The sequence below is a fragment of the Lissotriton vulgaris genome, chromosome 3_1 (genome assembly GCF_964263255.1).
Source record: "Lissotriton vulgaris chromosome 3_1, aLisVul1.2, whole genome shotgun sequence".
NCBI lineage: Eukaryota > Metazoa > Chordata > Amphibia > Caudata > Salamandridae > Lissotriton > Lissotriton vulgaris.
Window position 1 is genome coordinate 74,383,534 of NC_141689.1, and position 24,954 is coordinate 74,408,487.

Here is a 24,954-nt window from a genome sequence, read left to right on the forward strand (position 1 = left end):
GAGGGGGTATTCTGTATGAAATGGCAGGCTCCCGTCTGAGAGGAAATAGAATAGAATGGATTTGGACCAGTTGATCTGACTTCCGGAGTAGCTGCCAAATTGCACCACCTCGCATGTTAGGGGGACCAGGTTCTCATGCGGGTCGATAACATGAAGAGTAATGTCATCTAGTCAAGTCAAGTCAAGCCAGAGAATTTATATAGCGCGCTACATACCCAGAGGGTCTCAAGGCGCTTAAGGAGGGGTGGGGAATTACTTGTCAAATATCCACGTTTTAAGTTGCTTTCTGAAAGCTAGGTGGTTCTGGGTAAGGCGAAGGTAAGTGGGAAGTGAGTTCCAGGTTTTAGCTGCCAGGTAGGAGAAGGATCTACCTCCCATGGTGGTTTTGTTGATGCGAGGTACAGTGGCAAGGGCTTGGTTGGATGATCGTAGCTGGCGGGGGGGGGTGTAGAAGGACAGTCGTGTGTTGAGGCATTCTGGTCCAATTTCGTAGAGTGCTTTGTGTGCGTGGGTTAGGAGCCGGAAAGTGATCCTCTTATTGACGGGAAGCCAGTGGAGGTTTTTCAGGTGGCCAGAGATATGTTCTTTACGCGGGATGTCTAATATGAGTCTGGCTGAGGCGTTTTGGATTCGTTGGAGTCTTTTCTGGAGTTTAGCGGTAGTACCGGCGTAGAGGGTGTTTCCATAATCCAGTCGGCTCGTGACCAGAGCGTGGGTGACCGTTTTCCTAGTTTCGGTGGGGATCCAGCTAAATGTTTTTTTGAGCATGCGAAGAATGTTGAAGCAGGATGAAGAGACGGCGTTGACTTGTCTGTTCATCGCAAGTGAGGAATCCAGAATGACGCCCAGGTTCCATGCGTGGTCTGTAGGGATGGGTGCTTTTCCGAGGGCTTCTGGCCACCAAGAATCGTCCCATGCAGAGGGGGAAGTACCTAAGATGAGGACTTCTGTTTTGTCTGAGTTCAGTTTCAGACGGCTGTGTTTCATCCATTCGGCTACTTCTTTCATTCCTTCGTGTAGGTTAGTTTTGGCGGTGCAGGGGTCCTTGGTGAGTGATAGGATCAGTTGAGTGTCATCCGCGTAGGAGATGATGTTGAGGTTGTGTTGGCGGGCGATGGTCGCGAGGGGGCTCATGTATACGTTGAAAAGGGTGGGGCTGAGTGAAGAACCTTGTGGTACGCCGCAGATGACTTCAGTGGCCTTTGACTTGAATGGTGGAAGGCGGACTCTCTGGGTTCTTCCCGTGAGGAACGAGGTAATCCATTCTAGTGCTTTTCCTTGGATTCCAATGTTTCTGAGGCGCTGTAGAAGGGTGCTATGGCAGACTGTGTCGAAGGCTGCGGAGAGGTCGAGGAGGATGAGGGCGACTGTGTCTCCGTTGTCTAGTAGAGTTCGAATGTCGTCTGTTGCTGCGATGAGGGCGGTCTCAGTGCTGTGTTTTGCTCGGAAGCCGGACTGTGAGGAGTCGAGGGATTTGTTGGCTTCGAGGAAGGCGGCGAGCTGGTTGTTGACAGCTTTCTCGATGACTTTGGCCGGGAAAGAAAGGAGCGAGATGGGGCGGTAGTTTTTGAGTTCGGTGGGGTCCGCTGTGGGTTTTTTCAGAAGGGCGCTGAGTTCAGCGTGTTTCCAGCTTTCCGGGAAGGTGGCGGAGTTGAAGGAGCAGTTGATGACGTCTCGGAGGTGCGGTGCTATGATGGAGTCTGCTTTGTTGAAGATGTGGTGAGGGCATGGGTCTGTGGGGGATCCTGAGTGGATGGAGTTCATCAGACGGATGGTGTCCTCAGTGGAGATTGGGTTCCAATCATTAAGGATGTTCAAGGGGGGTGAAGGTCCAGCAGATGGTTGGGTGGGTTGGTCTCCGGGTTGGTTGTCGAAGCTGTTGTGGATGTCTGCAATTTTGTTGTGGAAGAATGAGGCTAGGGCGTCGCAGAGGGCTTGAGAGGGGGTGATGTTGTTAGAGTTGGCCGAGGGATTGGAAAATTCCTTGACGATGTTGAAAAGTTCCTTGCTGTTGTGGGCGTTATCTAGTCGGTCCTTGAAGGCGGTTTTCTTGGCCTTTCGGATCAGTTGGTGGTGTATGCGGGTGGCGTTTTTGAAGGCGTCCTTGGTGCTGGTGGTTGGGTCTTTTTTCCAGGCCTTTTCAAGGAAGCGGCAGAGTTTCTTGGATTTCTTAAGGTCATCGTTGAACCAAGAGGCCTTCTTGCTGCCTAGTTTGATTTGTCGATTTTTCAGTGGTGCTAGGGTGTCGGCGCTGTTGGATAGCCATAGGGAGAGGTTGGAGGCGGCTTGGTCGGGGTTTGATGAATGGGCTGGGGGGTTTGGAAGAAGCGATGAAGAGATCTGGTCGATGGTGATTTTGTTCCAGTTTCTTTGCAGAGTTGGTTGGGGGTGGTTGTTGGATTTGGGCTTGTTGTAGGTAAAGTGAACACAGCTGTGGTCAGTCCAGAGGAGAGCCGTAGTGTGGCTGAAGGAGACATGATTGCTGGAGGTGAAGATAGGATCGAGTGTGTGTCCTGCGATGTGGGTGGGGGAAGTGACCAGTTGTTTAAGTCCGAGGTTGGCGAGGTTGTCCAAAAGGGTGGTGGAGTTGTGGTCGTTGTTCTTTCCAAGGTGAAAATTGAGGTCTCCCAGAAGGATGTAGTCGTTGGAGGGAAGCGCGTGTGGAGTGATGAAGTCCGTGATGTCCTCACTAAATGGTGCGCGGGGTCCTGGAGGTCTGTAAAGGAGGGTGCCTCGGAGTGTGGTCTTGGGTTCGATGTGGATCTGGAAGTGAAGGTGTTCAGAGTTGGCAAGATTGACGTCAGAGCTGGTTGAGATGTGGATGGATTTCTTATGGACGATAGCGATTCCTCCTCCAGTGTGGCCGGTACGGTCCTTGCGTATGATCTTATAGTCTTCTGGGATGGCAATGGTGATGTCTGGGGCTGAGGAGGCGTTCATCCATGTTTCTGTTAGAAAGGCGACGTCCGGAGAGATGGTGTCTAGTAGATTCCAGAGGTCGATGGCGTGCCTGTGGACCGAGCGGGTGTTGAGCAGGATGCATTGTAGGTGGTTGGGGTCGGATATCTGTTGTGTGTTCGTAGATGAGGAGTTGTTCTTTGTGCCGTCGAACTTGCAGGAGTTGCAGGAGAAGGGTCCATGGGTGTGTCCAGGAGCGGCTTGGACGCAGTTGGGGAGACGGCCGGGGTTAAGGGCTAGGAGGGAGGTGGCATCGTAAGTAAAGCGGGAGGGCTGGGCAATGCGAGGGCCAGGGGGTCTGGCGCTGGGCGCGGTCCAGTCGCGGACGGGCGTAGACGGGCTTACCTTTGGCGCACCTTCGGCGCAAATGGGGCGCGATCGCTGCGCGTGAACGCTGCGCGTTAGAGGAACTACCATAAGTAGTTAGAGGAGGGGGAGGGGCGAGGGGTGGTCAGCTGGGAGGCGGGATGCGGGGTGGAGCTGCAGGCTGGGCCAAAACAACAACAACAAAATGGCAGGCAAAGCGGAAGTGAGGACGACGGGGCTGGGGTGAGCAGGGTCGCCGGTCTAGTCAGTACCTTAAACAGCCAAGCCAGCAAAAATGAAATATGCGCCCTGAACGAGGATACACACAACAGCAATGCTAATAATCCCAATAGCGCTAGCGTTAGACTTAGATCCACCTAATTAAGTCTAGGTACAATAGCGCTGGCGTTCGAATCAAATTGATTAATTAGGCGCAGGCACAATAGCGCTAGCGTGAGGTTCCAATGCAAGTGCAGGCAAGCGTAGGTACAAGCGTGGGAGCAGGCAACGATACCACCGGAGGCTTGGAGGAGCGTGGTGGGAGCGACCTCAGCAGTTGGATGCAGAGCGGTCACAGCGATTCCCTGGGCGGAACGATGCTCTACTCTGTTGTGGGAGGGGTGGTCAGCTGGGAGGCGGGATGCGGGGTGGAGCTGCAGGCTGGGCCAAAACAACAACAACAAAATGGCAGGCAAAGCGGAAGTGAGGACGACGGGGCTGGGGTGAGCAGGGTCGCCGGTCTAGTCAGTACCTTAAACAGCCAAGCCAGCAAAAATGAAATATGCGCCCTGAACGAGGATACACACAACAGCAATGCTAATAATCCCAATAGCGCTAGCGTTAGACTTAGATCCACCTAATTAAGTCTAGGTACAATAGCGCTGGCGTTGGAATCAAATTGATTAATTAGGCGCAGGCACAATAGCGCTAGCGTGAGGTTCCAATGCAAGTGCAGGCAAGCGTAGGTGCAAGCGTGGGAGCAGGCAACGATACCACCGGAGGCTTGGAGGAGCGTGGTGGGAGCGACCTCAGCAGTTGGATGCAGACATCAAGACCACCAGTCCTCTGGAGGTGAAGCTGATGCCCCTGTTAGCATGACATTGCCTGAGCCTTGCTGCCAGCTGTTCTATCGCAAAGAGGATTGGCTATAGTGTGCTGCAAGTGATTGGGAATGGGTCAGAGAGTAGTCCATTCAATCTAACCTGAGCAGTGGGAAGAGTATAAAGGAGCTGTATTTGCCTGATGAACTGCGAGCTGAAGCCAAGGCTTGCTAGCTGGGAAAGAGCTATGCCCTTTCCAAGGAACTGAATACCTTGGTGGCATTAAGAAGGGCAGTGGTCGCGGAGATCTGGTAGTTGAGGTGGTGCATAAGCACAAAGATGCAATATGGAGCGACCGGGGATAAACCTCGATTGATTTAGCTGAACTATAGCTGGATCAGAAGCAAGCAGTTAGCAAGGATCTTTGCATAAATGTTGTTCCCGAGTAAGCTTATAATGACCTGTTCTAATTCCTCTGTGGTGATAAATGAGTAAGTATGTACGGTGAGCCCGATCAAGCCATAGCAGTTGTATAGTATCAAAGTATGAAGTCAGCTCAGCCGATCCCAGAACTGGGGTAGCTGTGTATGAGTGAGAGTAAAAGGTGGACATTACTTGTAAAAAGTCTGGAGGGGAGTAGGTGGAATTGAACTCCTCATCCAATAGTTCCACCACATATGTGGAAGCGCTCAGTTTGCCTAGCTATCCTGCAAGTGCCTTCCCCAGGCTGCAACCCTCCCCGAACCAATGAGCCTGCGCACCCCCAGTGTAAGTAATGGGTTTCCAAACAGCTTTCTCATGGAACTCCAATATCGCTTCCCGAATGTGAGCCAGTATAGTGACATCATTGGATGGAAAATATTCCATCTCCCGCAGCCTTCCAGACTCCCGATCATTTAGAGATGCATGCTCCTCAAATTATCACCTTGAAGGCCTCCTACAGCGAGGATAGAAACGCCAAGGAGCCCATGTTATTGGCTAAGAAATCTAGTATGGCACTGCAGATCTCCTCCTGAAATACCGCATCGCGCAATACATCTGTCAGCAGCTGCCAGGTGGATGCACGGTGCCCTACCTGGAAGAGCTGCAGGTCCAGCAGGACTGGGTGGTCCGAGAGGATGTGGGGCAGATGGACCACTCTGGTGGTCCACGTCAGGACATCCCTAGAGGTTAGTCAGTAGTCCATTCTGGACCAAGAATTACCCGGTGCGTTGATATGCTTGTACCCTCCAAAGTGGTTGTGTGTGTGTGTCTGTCTCCAGACGTCCTGTAGGCAGTTGTCGTGTATCATTGTGCTGAGTGTCTGTGCAGCGTTGGGGTGGTTGCCTAGAGGTGCCAGAGCACTCAAGCTGGTCGTCTAAAGGTACATTGAATCCTATCCCACACCAACCTGTGAACTTAGTTGAGAAAAACAATCCCTCACCCCACCCCAACACTCCCCTTGCAGCTTAGAGATTCTAATGGGAATCATCGCTGGGAGCAGAGAGTATCCTGGCTAACAACCTTGCTGAGTACGGCTGGGTGGCCATACTGGGGGTAACACAAGGAGCATCCCAGTGCTAGTGAGATACATTGAACTCCCACAGTGTCGGCATAATAGAGCCAATGATCAGGGCACACTCAAGCAGTGCAACCTGTCACATAATTAGCACATTGTAAACATGAATATTAACAACAAAAGCTAGCATAATAAGGAGGCCTGAAACGAACTGGATTCAAAGTAACTCCTCATCAGTCATGGTCACCTAGTGCATTCTTGTCTGCTGTGTGCAGCGAGTCCTGAGGCAGGCGTTCTCCTTTGGTAGCATGCTAAGCAAATTTCAGTGCGGATTTTGCATCAGTGAAAAAGTGTGGTTTACCGTCCATGGTCATCTGCAATTTGGCCGGGATAACCATGCATATGTGATTTCCTCCTTCTGGAGAATCCTTTTGACCGGCAGTAATTCATAGCAGGCGGCCTGGACCTACACTGAATTCTGGTTAGAATGACAGGCTGCTCCCTTGACACCGGAATGAACCACGCAAAAGGCTGATGAGGGGGTGAAAACTGGCTTGGCAGTTCGGGCTGGACTGTTCCCATTGGGTCAAGACGGATTTGCATATTTTATTTTGTGTTTTATAGAGTGCGAACTTGACCCGTAAGGGTATCAGAGCGCTTTTACAAGGTACAGTGGTGAACAAAACAAAGTTTAAAGTGCAGAGAAATACATAATCAACAGCTAGGATGGCAAGGGGTGAGGTGCTAAGAACAAAGGGAGAGAGGGTGATACAGGAGAAAGTTCACAGAGCTTGCGAGGTCTATTCTTGGTGTTCCCCAATTCCGATCTGAAGTATTCTTTTTGGGAATTGAGGATGTGCTTGTTGTAGGCGTTTCTCGCCAGGCGGAGAAGTTTTAGATGCGTTGCAGAGGGGTGTTGTCTCCAGAGTCTTTCCGATTGCCGTAGGGATCTTCACTTCATGTTGAGGGAGCTAGTGAACCAGGGGTTTCTGTCCTTGATTTGTGTTCTTTTTAGTTTTAGAGAGGCAAGGTCGTCCAGAATGTTTGAGATGGATGAAACGTAATGTTCATTGAGGTCCCTGACCGAGGAAATGTGCGAGGGGGGGTCATATTTGCAGCGAGCCTCTAATTTCATAAGGTCAAGTTTCTTGGTGTCTCTGGTCCAGCGTTTGAGAATTACCCGTTGCAACGTCTTTGTTTTGTGGGTCCCGGTTAAAGTGAAAGAGATGGAGTGATGGTCAGACCAGTCACATGGGTCTATGGAGATAAGCTTGACTGAGGATTCCTTAGAAATGATCCAGTCAAGGATGGCCCCTTTAGAGTGGGTTGGTAGAGAGCAGGCTTGAGTTAGGGCTTGGTCAGTTATGAGGTCTTTGATGGCATTGACATGGGGATCTTTAATGTAATTCCAGTGCAGGTTGAAATCTCCCAGGAAAATCTCTGTGGCATTGGAGGAAATTTTAGTTGTGATGATTTCCAAGAGGTGATCAGTGAAAGAGTTGTTAAAACCTGGAGGGTGGTAAAAAATATGCAAGTTACAAAAGTGTAATGAGTTGCTGCAAATGGAGAGTGCAAGGTATTCGCAGGAGTCAGTGGAGTTCGCCAAGAGTTCTTTGACAAGCAGGGAGGATCGGTAGATGCAGGCAATGCCTTCTCCTTTCTTGTTTGAATGTCTGTCCAGCCTGGCGATGTTGTAGTTGGGAGGGACTAATAAGTCCAGGCAGGGAGAAGAGTATTCATTGAGCCAGGATTCAGTTAGTATAGCTAGGTCTAGGTTTCTGTTCAGGATGAGATCAGCGATATCCGCTGCATGCTTGACTGCTGAACGGCAGTTGATTAAAAGACCAGCTAGGTAGTGGTCTGGGGGGTTGTCAGGAGTCTGGATGGACAGAGATACAGGCGCTAGGTTGCTTTTTCCCACACTTCTGTTATGGAGGGTAGCTGGCCTGTTGGGGTCGATGGTAACTGTGCTGATGGGGTGTTTAGGATTTATTTCTAGTGGGCGGGGGATGGCTTGGACGGAGCTGTGGTCTTGGAGGATGGCTAGGATTTCGTTACCCGTGAGGTCTAGGGGGTTTGAGCTGGCGGTGGGAGAGTTGTAAGAGAGTGCAAGAGCTTGGGAATCCTCCTCTGAGAGGAGGCAAGGTTGTTTTTGCGGATGAAGATATCTAAGAGGTAGCAGGAGTGGGTGCTTGGCATGCTCGGTGATTGGATGGGGGAGGTATGAGGTGGCTTGAGGCTAGCAAGCGAGAGCTCGGCAAGGTGAAGGAGGTTCATGAGGTCCAGAATGGAGCTATGAATGCTCTGGGTGAGCTTAGCCGCTCTGGAGTGCAGAGTTTCGAGATCACTACAAGCTGGGGGTGCTAGAAGGCAGGGGTTCAAAGGTTCAGAAGCAGTCCGTGGGGCATGTGGCGGTGGAAGGGGAGATAGATTGGCTTGAGCAGACTCCGGGGTCTTTGGAGGAGTACCAAGCTCGCTGTTATATTGTATGACTGGCGGGGAGGAGGTCGGAGGTGTAGGAGCGGTTTTGTTAGTGGTGTTGGAGGACGAACTATAACGGTAAGGGTGCTCAGTGGGGGGAGCCATAAGAGGGCTAGCTCTATCGGATACAGGGGTCTTTGGGAGTGTATTAGTCAGTGGGTGGCACTAGGTGGAAGGAGATCAAAGGTGTAGGGGAGTTTCCGTAGCCAGGGGCAGGAGATGTGTTGGGGGGGATAGGATGACCAGAGAAAGTGGCCCTCGGAGGTTGGTATGTGGGTGGTTAGGTATGTTAGGCTGGTAGGACGGCGGGTCATTGGAGTGGGTGTTAGTTTCCCAAACAGAGTCGTGGACATGATTTCTGAGGAGGGGGAAAAGGTTTTCAAATTTGTTGAGGTTATTGGTAGAGGCTTAGATTAGAACGATGCCGTTTTTATAGAGGGTGATGGTGAGGTCAGCTCGCACGGTAGGGGAGGGTGGTATTGTGAGCTTGGTGCCATAAGGAATGTTCCTGGTTAAGCAAATATTGAGAAGGTGCGCAAGGGTTTTGCGCCAGGAGGTGATTCTTTTAGAGTAGAAGATGAGGTCATTAATGACTGTGCCGATGTCATTGCTGTAGCGCAGGTTGGATATCAGCGTCTCAGGGTGTCTTTTTCGGGTGGCGTGCTTGAATGATTTAGCGGTGGTTTTGGAGAGTTTAGGGGGGTAGATTAGGGTGTAGGAGTTTCCCCAGTTGCGGACAGGCATATGAATGGGTTCAAACTGGAATGGCATGGGGAGCAAAAAAACAACAGATTTAGGCCCAGATCTCTGTACTTGAGTGAATGTATGACTTTGTTCTGCATTCTGTCCATCAATTGTTCTCTTTGCTTTTGTCACCCGAGTGGGACGGGTATGCCTAAACGTGGGTCCCTTGCTCACTTGGCCACTGGATTCAAGCTAGCGTGGCTGATGAGGGGTGTTACCCCATAACCGGTCCTAGGATCCTTGTTTGCAGTCCAGGGAGGACCGGCCTGGCAGTTCAGGCTGGACTGTTCCCATTAGGCGCAGGGTCAATACTGATTTGCATATGGCTGGGTTCAAACTGGAATTGCATGGTCAGCACAAAATGGATTTAGGCCCAGATGTCTGTACTGGGATGCATGTATGAAATAGTTCTGCATTCTGTCCCTCAATTGTTCTTTTTGCAGCCGTAGGACCACATTACTGTCTCTGCAGTTCAAAAGCCATGCGACAATGGGGCGAGCCAGCGCACTCGGAGGGAGCCGAGTGCCCAACGAGGGGTGTGCCCGTTCGTCGATGAAGACCATGGACAGGCCGTCCCTAAATTGTTCATCAAGCATGGTCTCTACAAAGTCCTATTTTGCCGATTGTGGTGGACTCCAGGACCTCCTTAATACGCAGGTTGTTGCTCTGAGAGTGTGCTTCGAGATCTTCGTTTTTGGCCTTTATGAGTTCAAGTACCCTGTCCATCCTGAATAATTGTTCTTTCGAGTCTGCCTGTGTGTTGTCCGCATCCAATATGTGATTTTCCAAATGATCCAGTCTATCTTCATGCTTAACAACACATTGTTTAACATGATCCAGGGAGCTAGTGAGGATGACTAGCTTAACATCTATGGCCTTCATGCTTGTCTTTAAGTCAACTAGGATCTCCTTTAGGTCAATGTCTTGTTGACTGTCCTTCCCAAGACTATCAGAGGAGACCTCCGAGTTCAATCAATCGTCCCCCGGACGGGTGAGGCGGCTGCCCTCAAAGGAGAGCTTTGATTTCTGATCATCGTGCTCTCCCATTGCCTAGCCGGAAGATGCAGTAATTGTGGCAGCAGCGCACCCCAGGTAGCAAGTTGGCCTAGGGAAGCAGCTGACCACCAAAGTAGACCGGGCAATCCAGATGACCTAGGAGCAAGGCTGATGAAGCTTTGGTCTGTAGCAGGTGTTGTGTACCTAGAGCCCCGCCATTCCCTAGTTCGCTCTCTCAACCAGGTGGCACAAGCAGGCCCAGGTCACAGACTCCGTTAGGAGATCCTACGAGATGCCAAAGAGCCACCCAAGTCCCGTCCACTGCTTAGGTACGAGCTACTCCAGCTCCCCTTAGTGGAGCATGCCCCAATGCAGGCTGAAGAAGGCACTAATCCCAAAGAGCCATGGAGGACGGGAGTAAGATAAATCAGGCAGACTCCGCTGGCAGTAGCCTTTATTGTTACTGTTGCTGTTGATAAAGCCTTGTCCGATCCTTGCCACTCACCTTGTTTAGGCAGGAGGAAAAAAGGAAAAACTACACCTAGCGTGCCATTCAGCACCATTATTAATCCAGTGTTACATTCTGGGCGAATAGAGCTATGACTGGAGTCCCTTGATGCTACCTGGAGAACTGCTGCTTGTGAAAACGTTTTCTGGATCCAGTCTGCTACTTGAGGGTAGTCGTAAGGTGAAGACTTGACTGGCTTTACAGACGATAGGTACCTTTTTCTGTCTTACTACCCACCCAAAAACAGAATTATCTATCCAATCTGTATGGCGCAGTGATGAAAAGAAACTTCGTATGACAAAGGAAAATGAATAAAATAAGTTCTACCAACTGGCAAGCTGCTGTACTCGGTAGAATCGTCAATCTTCAGTCATAAAAATAGACCATGAGGTATTGTTTTTTACTATATTTTAAATGTCTATGAATGTTATTTTCTGTTTACTAGCCCTCGGTGTGGGTATATAACCAATAACCTGCTTTACCTATTAATATCCATTGTGGTTTATTAGTATTAGGCACGCTGTCTACAACACAGTCATAATAGAGTGCACTATTATTTTGAACACCGCCTAAAGTGTTTGATTGTGAACTGCAACTATACCCCTAGCATTTTAGATGAAAGCTATTTTACCTGCACATGCCAAAGATTTGACTAAGTTGTAAGGCATTTTTTCTCCCTAAAATCATAAATGCAATTGTAGTATATACCATGAATCAATAAAGCAGAGGTCTTAGTACCTTTTCTTGCTCTAACCAAAAACAGTAAGGTAATATGGCGCAATGCATGAGCTTCCAAAAGTCATATTTGTGTCATGAAGATTTCTTTAGTAATTTTGCATGTTTACACATTACACAATTTCAGCATACTATTCTTTGTTAGTCCACTGAAACATATCTAAACCTGGATTTTTGTACTAACAGCTTGAAACCATTTTTGCACATGATGTTTCGCATAAAAAATAGGAAATCCTTTAACATATTTTTCGATAAACATTTGGAAATTATTAATATCCTAATTGTAAGACGTGAACATTTTGTGGTAAATGCTCTGCTAATCTCCAGTATTATACAAGGGCTTCAAAAACAGACTTCTGAAGAGTGGTGTTTTCATGGATATCATCACTATTATGCACCTTGTGGTTAATATTTTCAATGTAGGGTTCCGTTATTAACCAACATTGCTTTGCAGACTATTTATTACCAATGATTTTACCAATTGAATATTTGTAGCTTGTAATGTTTTTCTTATGGTTATCTTTTCTCTAATCACATCTTTGTTTTACAGGGTATCAAGAGTGTAAGTACTTACTGTCAGATTTGAGCTGCCATGCTAACTTTGTTATAAAAACCATTTTGAGATATATGCTAATGAAAGATTACTAAACCCATGCTAGCTCTCACACCAGACACAGTCCACAGATTTTGTGTTAAAAGCATGATATACTTTACATTTCCTCTTACCTGCGTTGAGTTGTCCATCAGTTAGTACATTACCCTATATTGTAAAAAGTTCCAACACATGATCGTTGCTTAAGTTTTAGAATTTTTGTTGAGTATATCACAGAACATAGTTCTAGATGATACTTCAAAAACATTTTGTTATAGATCACATGTATGTTGATTTGCTACTGTGTGCTATTTTTTGAAGTGCATTATGACAAGCTTTCTCGTGTTGTGGCTCCCTGTGCTCTATCAATATCTGTAGCAAAAGTGCACGGAAAAGAATTGGGAGATAATTTGCATGAAAAGGAAATGCAGTAATTGCATGGAGCAGATTTGTGGTAAATGTGTGCAACAGGACAAAAATTAAGCTGAGTCCTCTGAGTAATACATGGAGTTGTATATTGTCTAGCAATTAATAGAGGAGAGTTGTTATAAAGCGAGTGTAACAGGATTATTTGTAGGGACTCAAAAAAGTTTAACCAGTTATTGGAAATTCAGGGAGTAGTAGTAGCCGGAAGGAATTAATTGAGTGCAATAAGTTTAGGGAATCGCAGTTAATATGCTGTTTTGTATTAATTATGTTTCTGTGCCAGTGTGTCGGTTGTCCTGCACTGAAAGAATAGAATTGCTCGAAGGCAGGTGGGTTCCGTGGCTCCTTGCATGGTAAACCTGTGCATTGCAGTTATCATGAGTTCTGCATTAATCATGGCATTGTTCAGGCGTGCAACACCCATTGGGCTCACGGGGCTTCAGCCCCCACCCCCCACCTCCTCCGTCGTGTGTGTCAGCCCGGGGGGGAGATAGCTTCGCGGGCTGGCAAGCATCAAATTGCAGCCCCACCCAAGTACTTAGCAGGTCTTTAAAAGACCATTTACTTGTAAATAGGGCTTTTTGTTGTGTGTTCACCACTTCTTACAGGCACTCTGGCCGTGGTGGAAGAATCAGCCCCCCCCCCCCCCCCCCCCCCCCGAAATATTTTCCAGCCCCATGTCTCCTTCCCTTCCCCCCCCCCCCCCCTTCCCCCTCGAAATTTGGCTCTAGTTGCCCGCCTGGCATTGTTAGATCACTTAAGAGGGTGTGGGATTTGTCATCAGCCCCCCCCCCCTCCCCCAAAAGAAAGCAAAGAGGGATTTAAGGCAGCACCAAGAGTCCCGATGAGCAGTATGGATCGCGACAAGCTTAGAGCTGGGCCCCTCTAGCTGTCATGCAGAACTAGGTAACTTATTCCATTTTTGGGAAAGAAAAAAAAATAACCTCTCGAAAAGGTCAAAATAGAGCCTAGAGGAAAGGAACGTGAATCCACACTCGGAAAATCCATGAAGTATCTGCTCTCGGTCTCCCTTTAACTAGGCATGAAGCCCAGAGAACTCCCTGCCGTGGAGAAGTGTGGCTCACTGGTTAGAGCGGCAGACTCTGAAGCAGAGGTCAGGCCCGGGACCAGGGTTCAAGTCCCGACGCGGCAGGGTCTTGGGATCAATGTCCGCGGACTCGATCATTCTCGCCTCGGCCCCTACTCTAATCATGGGTCCCACGCTGCAACTCTGGGCAATAGCTTGCTTAATCTCCACAACGGCCCCTACAACACTTGGATGCCTGGCTTCACCTTGGGGGTGCCCAGGAGGGGCATCTCACAGGGAGAGCCAGGAAGGGTTCCACAGCGTTATACAGCACCGGGACACCCCGTTGGGGCAGCTGTGCGCTTTACAAAATACACTACATTTACATTTACATGGGAAAACACATACACGTACCCTGGATTTTTACTTACCATTTGTTGTCCTCCCAATTTTTTTTAAAGATTATTCTCAGGGTATTCAATACATCGTCATGAAGAACAGCTTTTAATTATACATCAACCAGACTTTTTAGATTTTAAAATTTTTAAATTTTTAAAGATTTGTCATTCTAATTTTTGCCAAAAATTCCTAACTTTACACAATCATGGCAAATAAACTTATTTCCTAAAAACTTGCTTTTACCTTTGAAGAAACGCACTTGATTTTAGAATGTACATGGCTAAGTCCCTAAATAAGATTTATGAGAGAAACTGCTTGAAAGTGTTGAAGTCGTTTAACAAAATTTTTTTTTTAGTTCTCTATACCGTGTACTCGAACCGAAGGCATTACAGCGCTTTACTGAGCACCAGTTATGTTACAGACGGAAACATTCCTTTTTCTTTTTTGGTAGGCACCAAATTCTGATTCTGATTTGCCCGGAATCACAGGATGTTGACCATCGCTGCTGACATTCTAACCCGGTGCCCCAGCTTCGAGGTTGACCGCTGTAACAGTTAGGCCAGATCCACTTCCTCTTGATTGTTCTCCCGATTTGTAGATAATAGCTTCTCAATGGATCAAAAAATGCAATGATGTTTATTTTTGGATAGGCTGGTGATACATTTTGTATTCTGGCCATCATGGAAGTGCCCCCGTTGCTGCTGCCTGCATGAACTTGACTGCCAGAGCTTAAGTACAAGGAAACCTTCTACACTAACAATGAGTTGGTGGTCTGAAGTACACTCGCTAAGGAGATGCGCAGGCTGAGTAGGGCTGTTAGCACTGGCTGTTATTAATGCACAGAAAAAGAACCAATGTTAATGAAAAGTTGGAGGAAAACATGGCCCTTGTTCTCTTGAATAGGTGCCCCCATACTTTCAAGGACGTTTCTGCATGTGCTGTTCTTTCTGCTCTTACCAGTAGGAAATTCTCTTAGTCTGGAGTAATGAGACCTCTGAGTAACTTGTTCTAAATATAATTTTACTTACATCTCAACAAAACAGATTCTCGCACACACTGTTTATGTAGTAAGCATGATTAATTAAAATAAAAATTTCCCATAAATATTTGCATTCTTTAACTAAGGCTGATTCCCTATCAGGACTCTTAAAGCAAACACACAGTACGATCTAGAACTCCTAGTGTGGGCAAGGTTGGACTTTTGAATACCTCTTGCTTTGTCATTGGCATATCCTGAAGTTGAGATGACTGTGCATTGATTTTGCACTTAAAGGCCTCGGTGTTTAAATTTCCCTCATTGAAACTGCTTTTCAGGTTCTTACTTATTTTGTAAGTAGTCAGTAAATAAATAACTTTACCCTTAGTGTGGGCTGCCTAGATCGTGAATTCCATGGTGATAATCCCTCCATTGGGATTTAAGATGAGCTTCCCATTAAGAGAGGTGAGGAACGCCTGGTAGGTAGGCAGCAGGAGTAGCGGAGTTCATTACTGTCTCTGGGACTAGTTACTTGAACTTCCCATCAAAACCCCTTAGTTGAGCTGGTGCAAGTGCAGTTTCTTTTTAGAACTAATCCATCCATTTTTGCATTTCGGTCACTCATTGATGTATCAAGAAATAAAGTCAGTCAATGGAAAAAAAAGTTCACCTACTTCTAATTCAGTTCACAAGGTCTAATTAGTAATTTCTAATGCACACTACACTGTGGGCAAATCAGTCCCCTACGCAGCATTGCCACAAGATTATGAGAATGTAAGAATGTACGACAGAATCATCCTAATCTACACAGACACTTAAATTACCTCCAGACCACTAATCAGGCACAACTGAAACGAGGGTCTTCTCTAAGGAGAAATTACAAGTTATTTCCTTTACCTAGAGATCATCCTAATATCCTGTTAAGAACAGAATCTATATACACATCAATCCGATACTCCACCTACCAGTGTCCCTTCTTGAACCGTACATTTTTACTTTGAGATATTTGTGTTACTGTAGTTGGCGAATTGACGTTTCTTAATCTCACCAATGGTCCTTAGTGGTAAACCATTATCGTTGTGCAGTTAACTGAATCTCTTTCTTTGCATAATGAAACAAGCCTTCTGCCTTAGGCCCTACTTGCTCACTGTATGATACTTTACGAGGAAGTGTGAGGTGTTCAGTTCAATCGAAGAAGTGGATTTTTGATCAGATATTCTTCAGTCGAACCCCTGTTTGCAAGGAGTTGAATTTGAAGTGATCTGGAACAAGTCGATTTTCAGGCTTTACTTGAACTGGATGTAGTTGTGTGCTGACCTCAGAATTCTCTTCAGAGCCATCCATAGTGTGGCCTGTTAGTGCCCTGCCTTCATATATCATCAGTTTGAAGACCCCTGCAGTCGCTGAGTGCAAGAACATATTCTGCCCATGGGGCTCGCTGGATTCTGCCTCTATTCTGGTCCTTTGCCTCAGTAGGTCTTGTGCATGGACATTTGAGCATCGTTCTTGCATTCATCAGGAACCAGTGCATGCTCATATGGCTGGTATTCATGGTTACGCTTCTGCACACTCAGGTTAATTCTGGCTTGCCTGTCTTTAAGCCTTGGCAGCATATCGTTTTTTAGGGTTCTCAGTGTAGATGAGCTAACAGAAACCTGAGCATGCCATCCTCAGGGCTTTCCTTGACTCCACCTAATCAAGCAGGTTTATTGATTGATACAACATAATGCAAGTCACAGGCTGTAGGGGTTCCCAAATTATAATAAAGTTCACTATTTTCTGACCATCTCTAAAAGTGGCCTGAAACGTGTTACTTTTGTTTGGCTGGATTATTTTGCAATTGCCTCATTTGCTCTGCGTTGTCATGGTCTCAACTCTCTGTCCATGAATGTAAATTCTTCAGAATGGCACAAGGTATGACAATCATGACGTTGGTTGCGAGATGCATGAGCATGTGAGGTGTATGTTCTAGGAACTGGTCAATTTGCTTTGATTTCATCTGATTCTAGAGAACATTTAATTTTAAAATTGTTTTTTTTTTACTCCTAGGATGAAAGAGACGAGCCGAAAGAACACTGTTTTTGCACAGTTTCGAAAGAATGAGCGTGACAAACAAAAGCTGATTGACACAGTGGCCAAGCAGCTTCGAAGCCTCATCAACAGTTAGAACATACAATGGCAACAACATGCACTGCGATCATAGACTGGGAAACGCTTGACCGTACCCAGCCTTTGTCCACTGCAAAGGCTCCCAGAGCACTCCACATGTGCCTGGATGGACTTTGGTCTTCTGTTAAAAATGAAGACATGCGTATTTTTGTATTCTTGGATGCACTGTATGGTGTTCATGAATCTGACTGCAGGCCAACATTTGGGAACATTTTGCCAAGGTTGTAAGTGGTGAGTTGCCATACTGTTCAGTGGTGTGTCAAAGTATATTCGGGTGGTGGTTGAATAAGGGTTTGTTTTATGAAATATGGCAGGAGTTATCCCTCTAAGCCTCTCTCTGACATATAGATTGACTTGAAGATATGACCTCTCAAAAGGCTAGTTCTGACAATATTACACATGAAAGAAGAGCTTAATGTTGATAAGATGCTTCTTTCATTCATACGTTTTGAAGCCAAATATTGCAGTTGCTTCTCTTCGCTTGCACAGATTGGGAAGAGGCGGTAGAATGGCGCTGAGATTGAAGATATTAATGATATCATTAATTTGAACGTCATCTCCCCATCCCTCAACTCACTGTCCCTTGTGCCCCCTTTGTTTCTGTGGCTCAGTTTGTGCCTGCCTTTCCATTATAATTTACGGTAGTTAGAATTTGTGCTCTGTGGGAACGAAAATACCTGTGGGCAAATCCTCTCTGTCTTGCGCCTTCGGATGTTTTGTGAGATGCTGAGGAACAATTTAATGTGTAATTCATAACCCATCTGAGAGATTAGTAGTCTGCCCTTCTCCACGTTGCCTTCTAATGTTGCTCATGTATCATGAGTTCCAGCAAAGACATGAAATAATAATGGGCGGTAGCAGATATCATGGTGCCAAAGATTGCTGAAGTACTCACCACCAGATACATCAACTCTAATGTTCCATACGTGTAAAGAAACAAAAGGGGCTAAACATGTGCAGGCGTTTTTTTCTTTTGAGACAAGCAGCAGCAGATGTTGACAGCCCCGATGCACGGAAAACACGCAGGCATTTCCAGTTTTTATTAGTGGGAGGGGAGTCAGACATTGAGCACCACTTATAATCGCATTTGTCAGTCATAGCGTTGCTTCTGGGCAGGGTGGTTTTCTTTGCTGCTGATTTTGTTTTCTCGTCCTAGTTCAGGGAGATGCCAAGCTTGGTAGGTGGGCGTGTCTTTGCTGTGAATGAATGGAAACCCGCCGCGGACAGAGTAGGTGTCACCCTAGACTATAGGAGCAGCAGGTTCTCAAGTTCAGCACAGGCCGGAGGCCTTAAAATCTTCCGCCCAATCTCTGGGCGGAGTCGCCCTTTGTTGCGGTTTGACTGGTGACCTTTTGATTATGTAAAAAAAATGTAAAAATACAAATCAGTGTAATTTGAAAACCTTTTAAAACCATAAATGTGCTCGCCCTGGGAAATTGGAGGGGTGGGCTGGAGACAGACCCTGGCTTCGAGTTCGATCCCTGTTTCTCTCAGTTTATAGGTATGGGGTTAAAGGGCGGTATGACTTTCCTGAGACTGTGAAATCCACAGCCTGCTTTTCTACCTGGCTTCTAAGTTCGAGGCCCCGCAAGTTGCATAGCCAGAGGAAATGAGTGTCCGGGGTCTGGAGCCGGCCGGCGCTTCGCTCACAGCGTCGCCCTGTTCCCTCCTCCAGTGTCTGCTAGAGCTCACTCAGGGCGCGCTCCTTCAGCAGTGTGTGTTTGAACCGTGGCTTTGTACATTAGGCCTCGATGACACTGCTCCACTAGACACGGGGGATGCTACAGCGCCAGGGCGCAGGGAGGGGGTCAGACCTGGTCCTGTATTCTGAGGCCATAAGAATAACTCACGGACCACCGGGTCAGTCTCGCTGCTGGCGACGGCAGCACCGTTTAGCCGGTTAACAGACCTCGCGTAAAATCCCGGACAACGCCACACGGTCTGTTTGATGAGAATCGAAAGCGAGTAACGTGCTGACAGGCGCGGCAGTGGAACATATAATGGGGCTTTAAAGTGCACCGAATCTGTCCTGTCTTCAATGCTGTGACACTGCCGTAATGTATCCTCCCCACCCAGAGCCCAGGCATGAGCTCAGCAGCGCGTCTCTGTCCACACTCCGGAGGGACACAAACCTGCTGCATTCACAAGGCACACGTTTCTTCTTGTATATATGCAAGAAAACCTTACTGAAAAACATAGTACATTTGGCTGAAGCGGCAAGGCATTGTGTATTTGGCATAGGGGTTTAAAGGGTAGACCACATTGTGATAATATAAAGTGCTTTTAGTAAAAGGGTTTCGAGGCATAGTTCGTTAGGAATATAGGCTTAAAGAGGAAGTCATTGATTAGACATTTGTATCAGATTAAATAACTAATTTCCGGGATTCATGTGGCTCATCCTCACTCGGAAACCGTTTCCTCAACCAGGTAATTAGTGGACATAGTTTACCTTGGTCTCATATTAAGCATTTGCAAAGCACACGAGGTACAGTGGGAATTTATTCCAGGGCTGAGTCCTCACTACAGAAACTCCACAACAACACTACAAGAATTTTGATAGCATTATTCATAAATGTGATACCATGTTCGTTTAGTCACTATAATAGCACAAGAGTGAAAAAAGCAAATCATGATGCTTCACCAATTTACCCCAAAAGTCTGCATTTTTCTTATTATTTGTCTGTTTTTGCCAGAAGTCATGACCACACTGCTCTCTCTTCAGTAGATCACTAATTAATGTAACCATTTTTTGCTATCAAGGAAAGCATTGAGTCCCCTTGCTTTACTGCTGAAAAAAGGCAGTTATCCGCAATAATTATGGCCATAATAGCGAGAGCCATGCAGCAGCGATTAGTCTGAATTCCCCGCCTGAGCCAATGCGATTGAGTCCCCAGAACTCATCTGGTAGAAATCATATATAAGGGGACTGTGGCGTTGTATTCAGTTTATTGGAACCTACCCTCTGCTTTTCAGCCATGAGGAGGACTGTAGTGACTGCTGTAATAGAACTTATGGATACATAATGGAGGTGTCAATATTAACTTGATTAAGGGCCATCGTGTTGAAAGGCTGTCCGACACCTGTTCTGTGCTGGAGTTTAAAAAAGGCTGTTTGGACCAATTAAGATGGGAATGAGGATTTTAAGGAAGCTGCTGCGACTACATTGAATTTCAAGCAGATCTGTGATAGCTCAGTCTCGATATTAAGATGCATTAATGCTTTGGCATGGAAGGAGTTCCTCCTGGTCTCTGTGCACTGCACCACTGGCATGCTCACGGGTCATTGCTATACTAAGATATCTTCTTATCGTGGGCAAAACACTGACGTGTCTCTGACTAATACCGTATGCCTCGTAGACGAGGTAGTTGGCAAATAGTTAAATGAACAGTGTGAAGTAAGCTGATCTTCAAAGTGTCCCTAAACTTAGCAAGTAGTCTTAACTATTAGCTTTGCTGACCACGGTATCGATCCAAAAATCTCCCTGACCTGTTCACATTAGGAAACCTCACTACAATTGATCCAGTTCCCCTGAAAGCTTCCTAAAATAGATACACTTCGCGGATTAGAGAAAATGTTTTCCCTTTGGCTGACCTTTTTCTCAGATGTGATCAGCATTAAATATGTTAATTAGAATCGATAATGAACTCCCTTCTGTCAGTATCTGAAATTTGTTTGCTAAACGAGACTGCCTGTGAGCGGTTGTGTCCGTCATCGTTTTACTCTATCAAAGGCACTTGCTTTTCAGTTCTACCTCAGTCTAAAATACTAAATTCAGAATACTTACTAAGCAAAGAGGTAAAGACTGGCCACAAGCAGTCCCTACACAGGTCTGCCTACCTTCAAGTAACGAGCCAATAGAATATATTCTACCTATCTGGTAGGTTTCTCTCTCACTTCACTAAGGTCTTCTGGAAAAAAATAGCACAGTGCGGTGATTGATGTCACCTTCTCATATAACTTCTACTTTGGAGAGAAAAAATAGGATAAGGTGGCAATAAGGCCTCACTTCCTTTTCTCGTTGTGGAAAAGTTTGGATAGTTTAAGGTCTGACAATCAAGCAAGGCCTTTTGCTTGTGTTGAAATTATATATTATACTTACAGGAATTTTCAGCCAGCCCTCTTTATTAATTTTTATGTTGTCATTCACATTTTGTCTGTCCACTATAAAATAGAGCATGTGGCAGTCCGCTTCTGCCATTGGCTAACTTTACTGTGCGTGATCTCATTCTGCTCTTACAGAAGAAGCACACAAAGTACTTTACTTCTGTGCCAGAGACTGCTATGACAATGTGCTTTTTTTGAGAATATGGCCTGGTATATCATCGTATGATTCAGATTGTGATAACCTTGCACCAAAATCTAAGAAAAGTGTCACACATGACTGATATGCTGAGCTGTTATTGCAATGTTTGGCCATTGTGGTATCTGTAAAAACGTAACATTTTATTTATTTATTTTAGTCTATGGGCCACCTGCTCTCCCAAAATACATTTTACAAGATTACTGGGGGTGGGGATGCACACCTAGTTACTCCAATATTTTCAAATGTAGTCCTGGTACTCCTTTATGCGTGCTGAATGGAATGGTGGCATGCCCAAATGCCCCTGCACATAACAGAAACTACGAGGTGGGGACCCCTTCTTGCCCCCTCCAAACGCACTGCGGAATGCCCACCATGGGCGTATTTATATTTTCCATTTTTATCCGTGTACTCCATTTAAACCATATTCTCCACTTCAAGCTATCATGTTCTTCTTTATTTGACCATGAATCCACAACCGGAATGGTGTGCCATTTTTCCAAGCTTCTAATATTTAAACAGTGCCCATCCGGACCTCATGCAAAATACGAATGATGCAGAGTTAATCACGAGCAGCTTTATTTGTTGAAATTCCAATGCATTTCGGGCGTTAAAGGCGCCCTTCGTCAGGGGTCACTATGAACAATAATAAAAACCAACAATTATCCATTTGCTATTTTAACAAGAACTAATTTCATTAATTTAAGTTGATCAACACAATTGCGCATTCAGGTAAAACAGTGTAAAATGCACATTATTCTTTAGCAGTATATTAAACGTAAACTATTTTTCTTCTGTGCCTGGCACAGAAGAAAAATAGTGCCATGGTGGGCATTCCGCAGTGCGTTTGGAGGGGGCAAGAAGGTGTCCCCACCTCATAGTTTCTGTTAACAAAGGCAGGCATTGACAAAGGCAGGCATTGACAAAGGTAGGCATTGGTAGACCTATTGACTTTGTCAGTGTTTGCTCCTGGTTCTTGTGTATGCATAGCATGGGCTATACCTATCAAACTCCATTATCAGAGTGTTCGCTTCGAAAGTTAGCTCCATAGGGTGAAGTAGATTCAAGTGCCTTTAGTGTACTAACGTCAATGCACAAAAAAGTTGCTGGCCCCACACTTAACTTTTTATCTCCAAAGCTAAGAGAAACAAACAAATCCTAGTCTTATGTTTGTTGGGTATATTTATTTTTACCCTTTTGAATTCATATTTTCATTTTACAGTTTTCAATTTTCATGAATGAGAAAGAACACTGTACATTAATTACACATTTACACATATATACAAAACAATTTCACATCTTACATATATACACATTAGATACAATCTTCATCTATACTTCACTACTTTTTATCCACAAATAATTACTCTTTGTACGATAGTTGTCAAGTAGTAGTAATTCAACAAAAAACCACAATAATGAGCAAAGTCTTGCTGAAAGAAAGGTCAAATAAGACTTCAAGCTATTCAGTCAAAATCACAATCAATGTAATTATTTTCTCCTTCCTTTATGCCAAAGTGTGCTATCAGCAAATTGAATAATTTTCAACTCACCTGCCTTTGACGGCTCCGTCCTGAGGGGGACTTGCACCCACTCACCGTCCCACCTCCCTTCTTTACCCTTTTTCTGCAATAGCAGTCGGCAAATTATTTGTTTTAATATATTAAGCACCTATTTGTCATGTGCTGTAAATAACAGATTATCACAGTTATTATATAGTCTATTTTACAGACCCATCAGAAGAGTAGAAGGATAAGTTGGCAAGGTGACTTGAACTTGTGACCTTTTGGCTTTTACCGTGTTCAGTAAATAAATGTTCGGCCCATTGAGCTATCTCAACAGCAAGCGCTCGTATAGCAAGCATTGGCAAGCCAATATGTCTGATGTAGGTTGCCAGCTTTTTGGGTTTGTCAATGCGTTTTTGTCGTTTTATTTTTTTACTTGTATTTTTTAAAGATTTTTGTTGGGAAGCTGCTAAGCCTTGCTGGAATGAAAACACCTTGACTTAAAACAAATATATGTTATGTTCTCGAAGAGTTTGCATTGTTGTTGTAGTACTTGGCACAGAAGGGAACTATTTTGTGTGTGGATATGCTTTTGCAAGAGAGCAGAAGCCTTCACTCATAGTGAAGTTAGCTCATAGTAAAGTTAGCTCATGTCTGAAGTGGGTGGAATCAAAATGTGAATGACATAACAGCATACCAATGAAGGAAGAGGGCCGGCTAAAAGCCCCTATACATAAGTATATTTTGTATATATCTAGTTTTAGTAAAATCGAAAAGTCTTGGACGCCACACCAACAAAATTAGGTCTGGCTAATTATGCCAACACACTTAAATTAGTGTTCATCCAGTGTGCTTTATACAAGACTGAAACGAAAATAAGTCCTACTTGGGTTAAAAGGAATTGAGTGTCCACCGAAACAGAGAGTTTTACCCACCATGCCGTTGCCAAAGGTTAAGAGTTATAAAGTCTTGAGTAGATTCAGACATCACTCAATTTTTCAAAATTTGTAGGACATCATATAGGATGATAGGATGCTTCAGAACAGTTGCTTCTTCTACATGTAACAAAAACTACAAATCATTTTGTAAAAACACTTGTTAATTCGAGTACTGGTTTCTGTTGTCAGCTTTTTTTTAAAAAAAAGCACGTGTATACTAAGTCCTATGTCTTTTAAAAAAAGTAACTTGACAGCATTGTATTGTAATGAAAGGTAAATCAATTTCCTATGTACTTAGATTGTCCTTTTCTATTAGTGTATCATTTTGAGAAACTGTGATTCTGCTTGTGGTCAAGCATTTTTCTCCAACCCACTCCACAGCCCAAAGACCTTGCGTAAAAAAGTTGCTTGTATGTACAGTTATAATTCAGTTAACTTCACAACAATTAGCAACGTGTTTTTAGTCTATGGCCATTAGGCTAAATAGCAGAACTGGGCTGTTCGCTCAAACACTCCAGAGGAGAAAGGCTTGTCTGATGGCAACCAGCTCACACACTAACCTAAATTTTTTAGATGCAATGGGCCAAATGACACACATTTGCACCAATGCAGTACAGCTTTGCAGCAACTAACCAGTGCAGAGATTGCATTTGCACCAACTGATAAGTGTGAAAATTGAACTTTTGCAACAGTCATTCATCTTATATATTTTTGTACTGGCTTGTAGGCGCAAATGTCCACGCCAAAATGTAAATTGTACCAGCCGTCCTGTAATCTTACCCATGCTTTTATGAATGCTTCTCAGTTTATAAACTTCTAATCGCATAGCACTGAAGTGGCATCTTGCTTTCTCACTCAACCTCAACACATTTGTCTAAACTTCACTCCGACAGATGAAACTGACTCTATGTTGTGTTGATTACAGTTCTACGCTGTTTGAGAGGGAATCTCAGCTCAGAATAGGGGAGGCACTGACTTTACCTTTTGTACATCAATCCCTGCTCTACAGTGAAGTAGGCCATAGCTGCTGAAATGCCTTCCGTTTATCATTGTTTTTAATTTTGAATTGATTAACGTTGTGAAAACTGCTTTTTTGCACATATTGTTGCACAAAAAAGGGAATTTTTAGTTAGGGGTCTAAAGGGAACACTTAGGGTATTTTATTCTTGTAATCTTCTAGCAGCGCTTCTGATGGGATCGTGACTGCCAGGTTTACAAATTTAGTTGGAGTTTGAGGGTGGCATGTTTATTTCAACTGTACATATTATATTCTCTGATGTAACTTCTATTAAACAATGCAATATATAAGCATACACTTTCTGTATCTTTATATATCTGCTCTCAAACATTTTCAGC

General features: G+C 45.2%; 1 protein-coding gene across 1 annotated transcript in view; it reads left to right on the forward strand.

Moving 5' to 3' along the window:
• The window catches only part of EXOC6B (exocyst complex component 6B), a 1,740,488-nt gene extending 1,715,540 nt beyond the window's left edge, over window positions 1-24,948 (forward strand). Inside the window, exon 22 of the mRNA XM_086960104.1 lies at window positions 16,736-24,948. Within this exon, the coding sequence (XP_086816230.1) occupies window positions 16,736-16,853 (118 nt within the window). The 3' untranslated portion in view covers window positions 16,854-24,948. The remainder of the gene's footprint in view (window positions 1-16,735) is intronic.
• The last annotated feature ends 6 nt before the right edge of the window (window positions 24,949-24,954 follow it).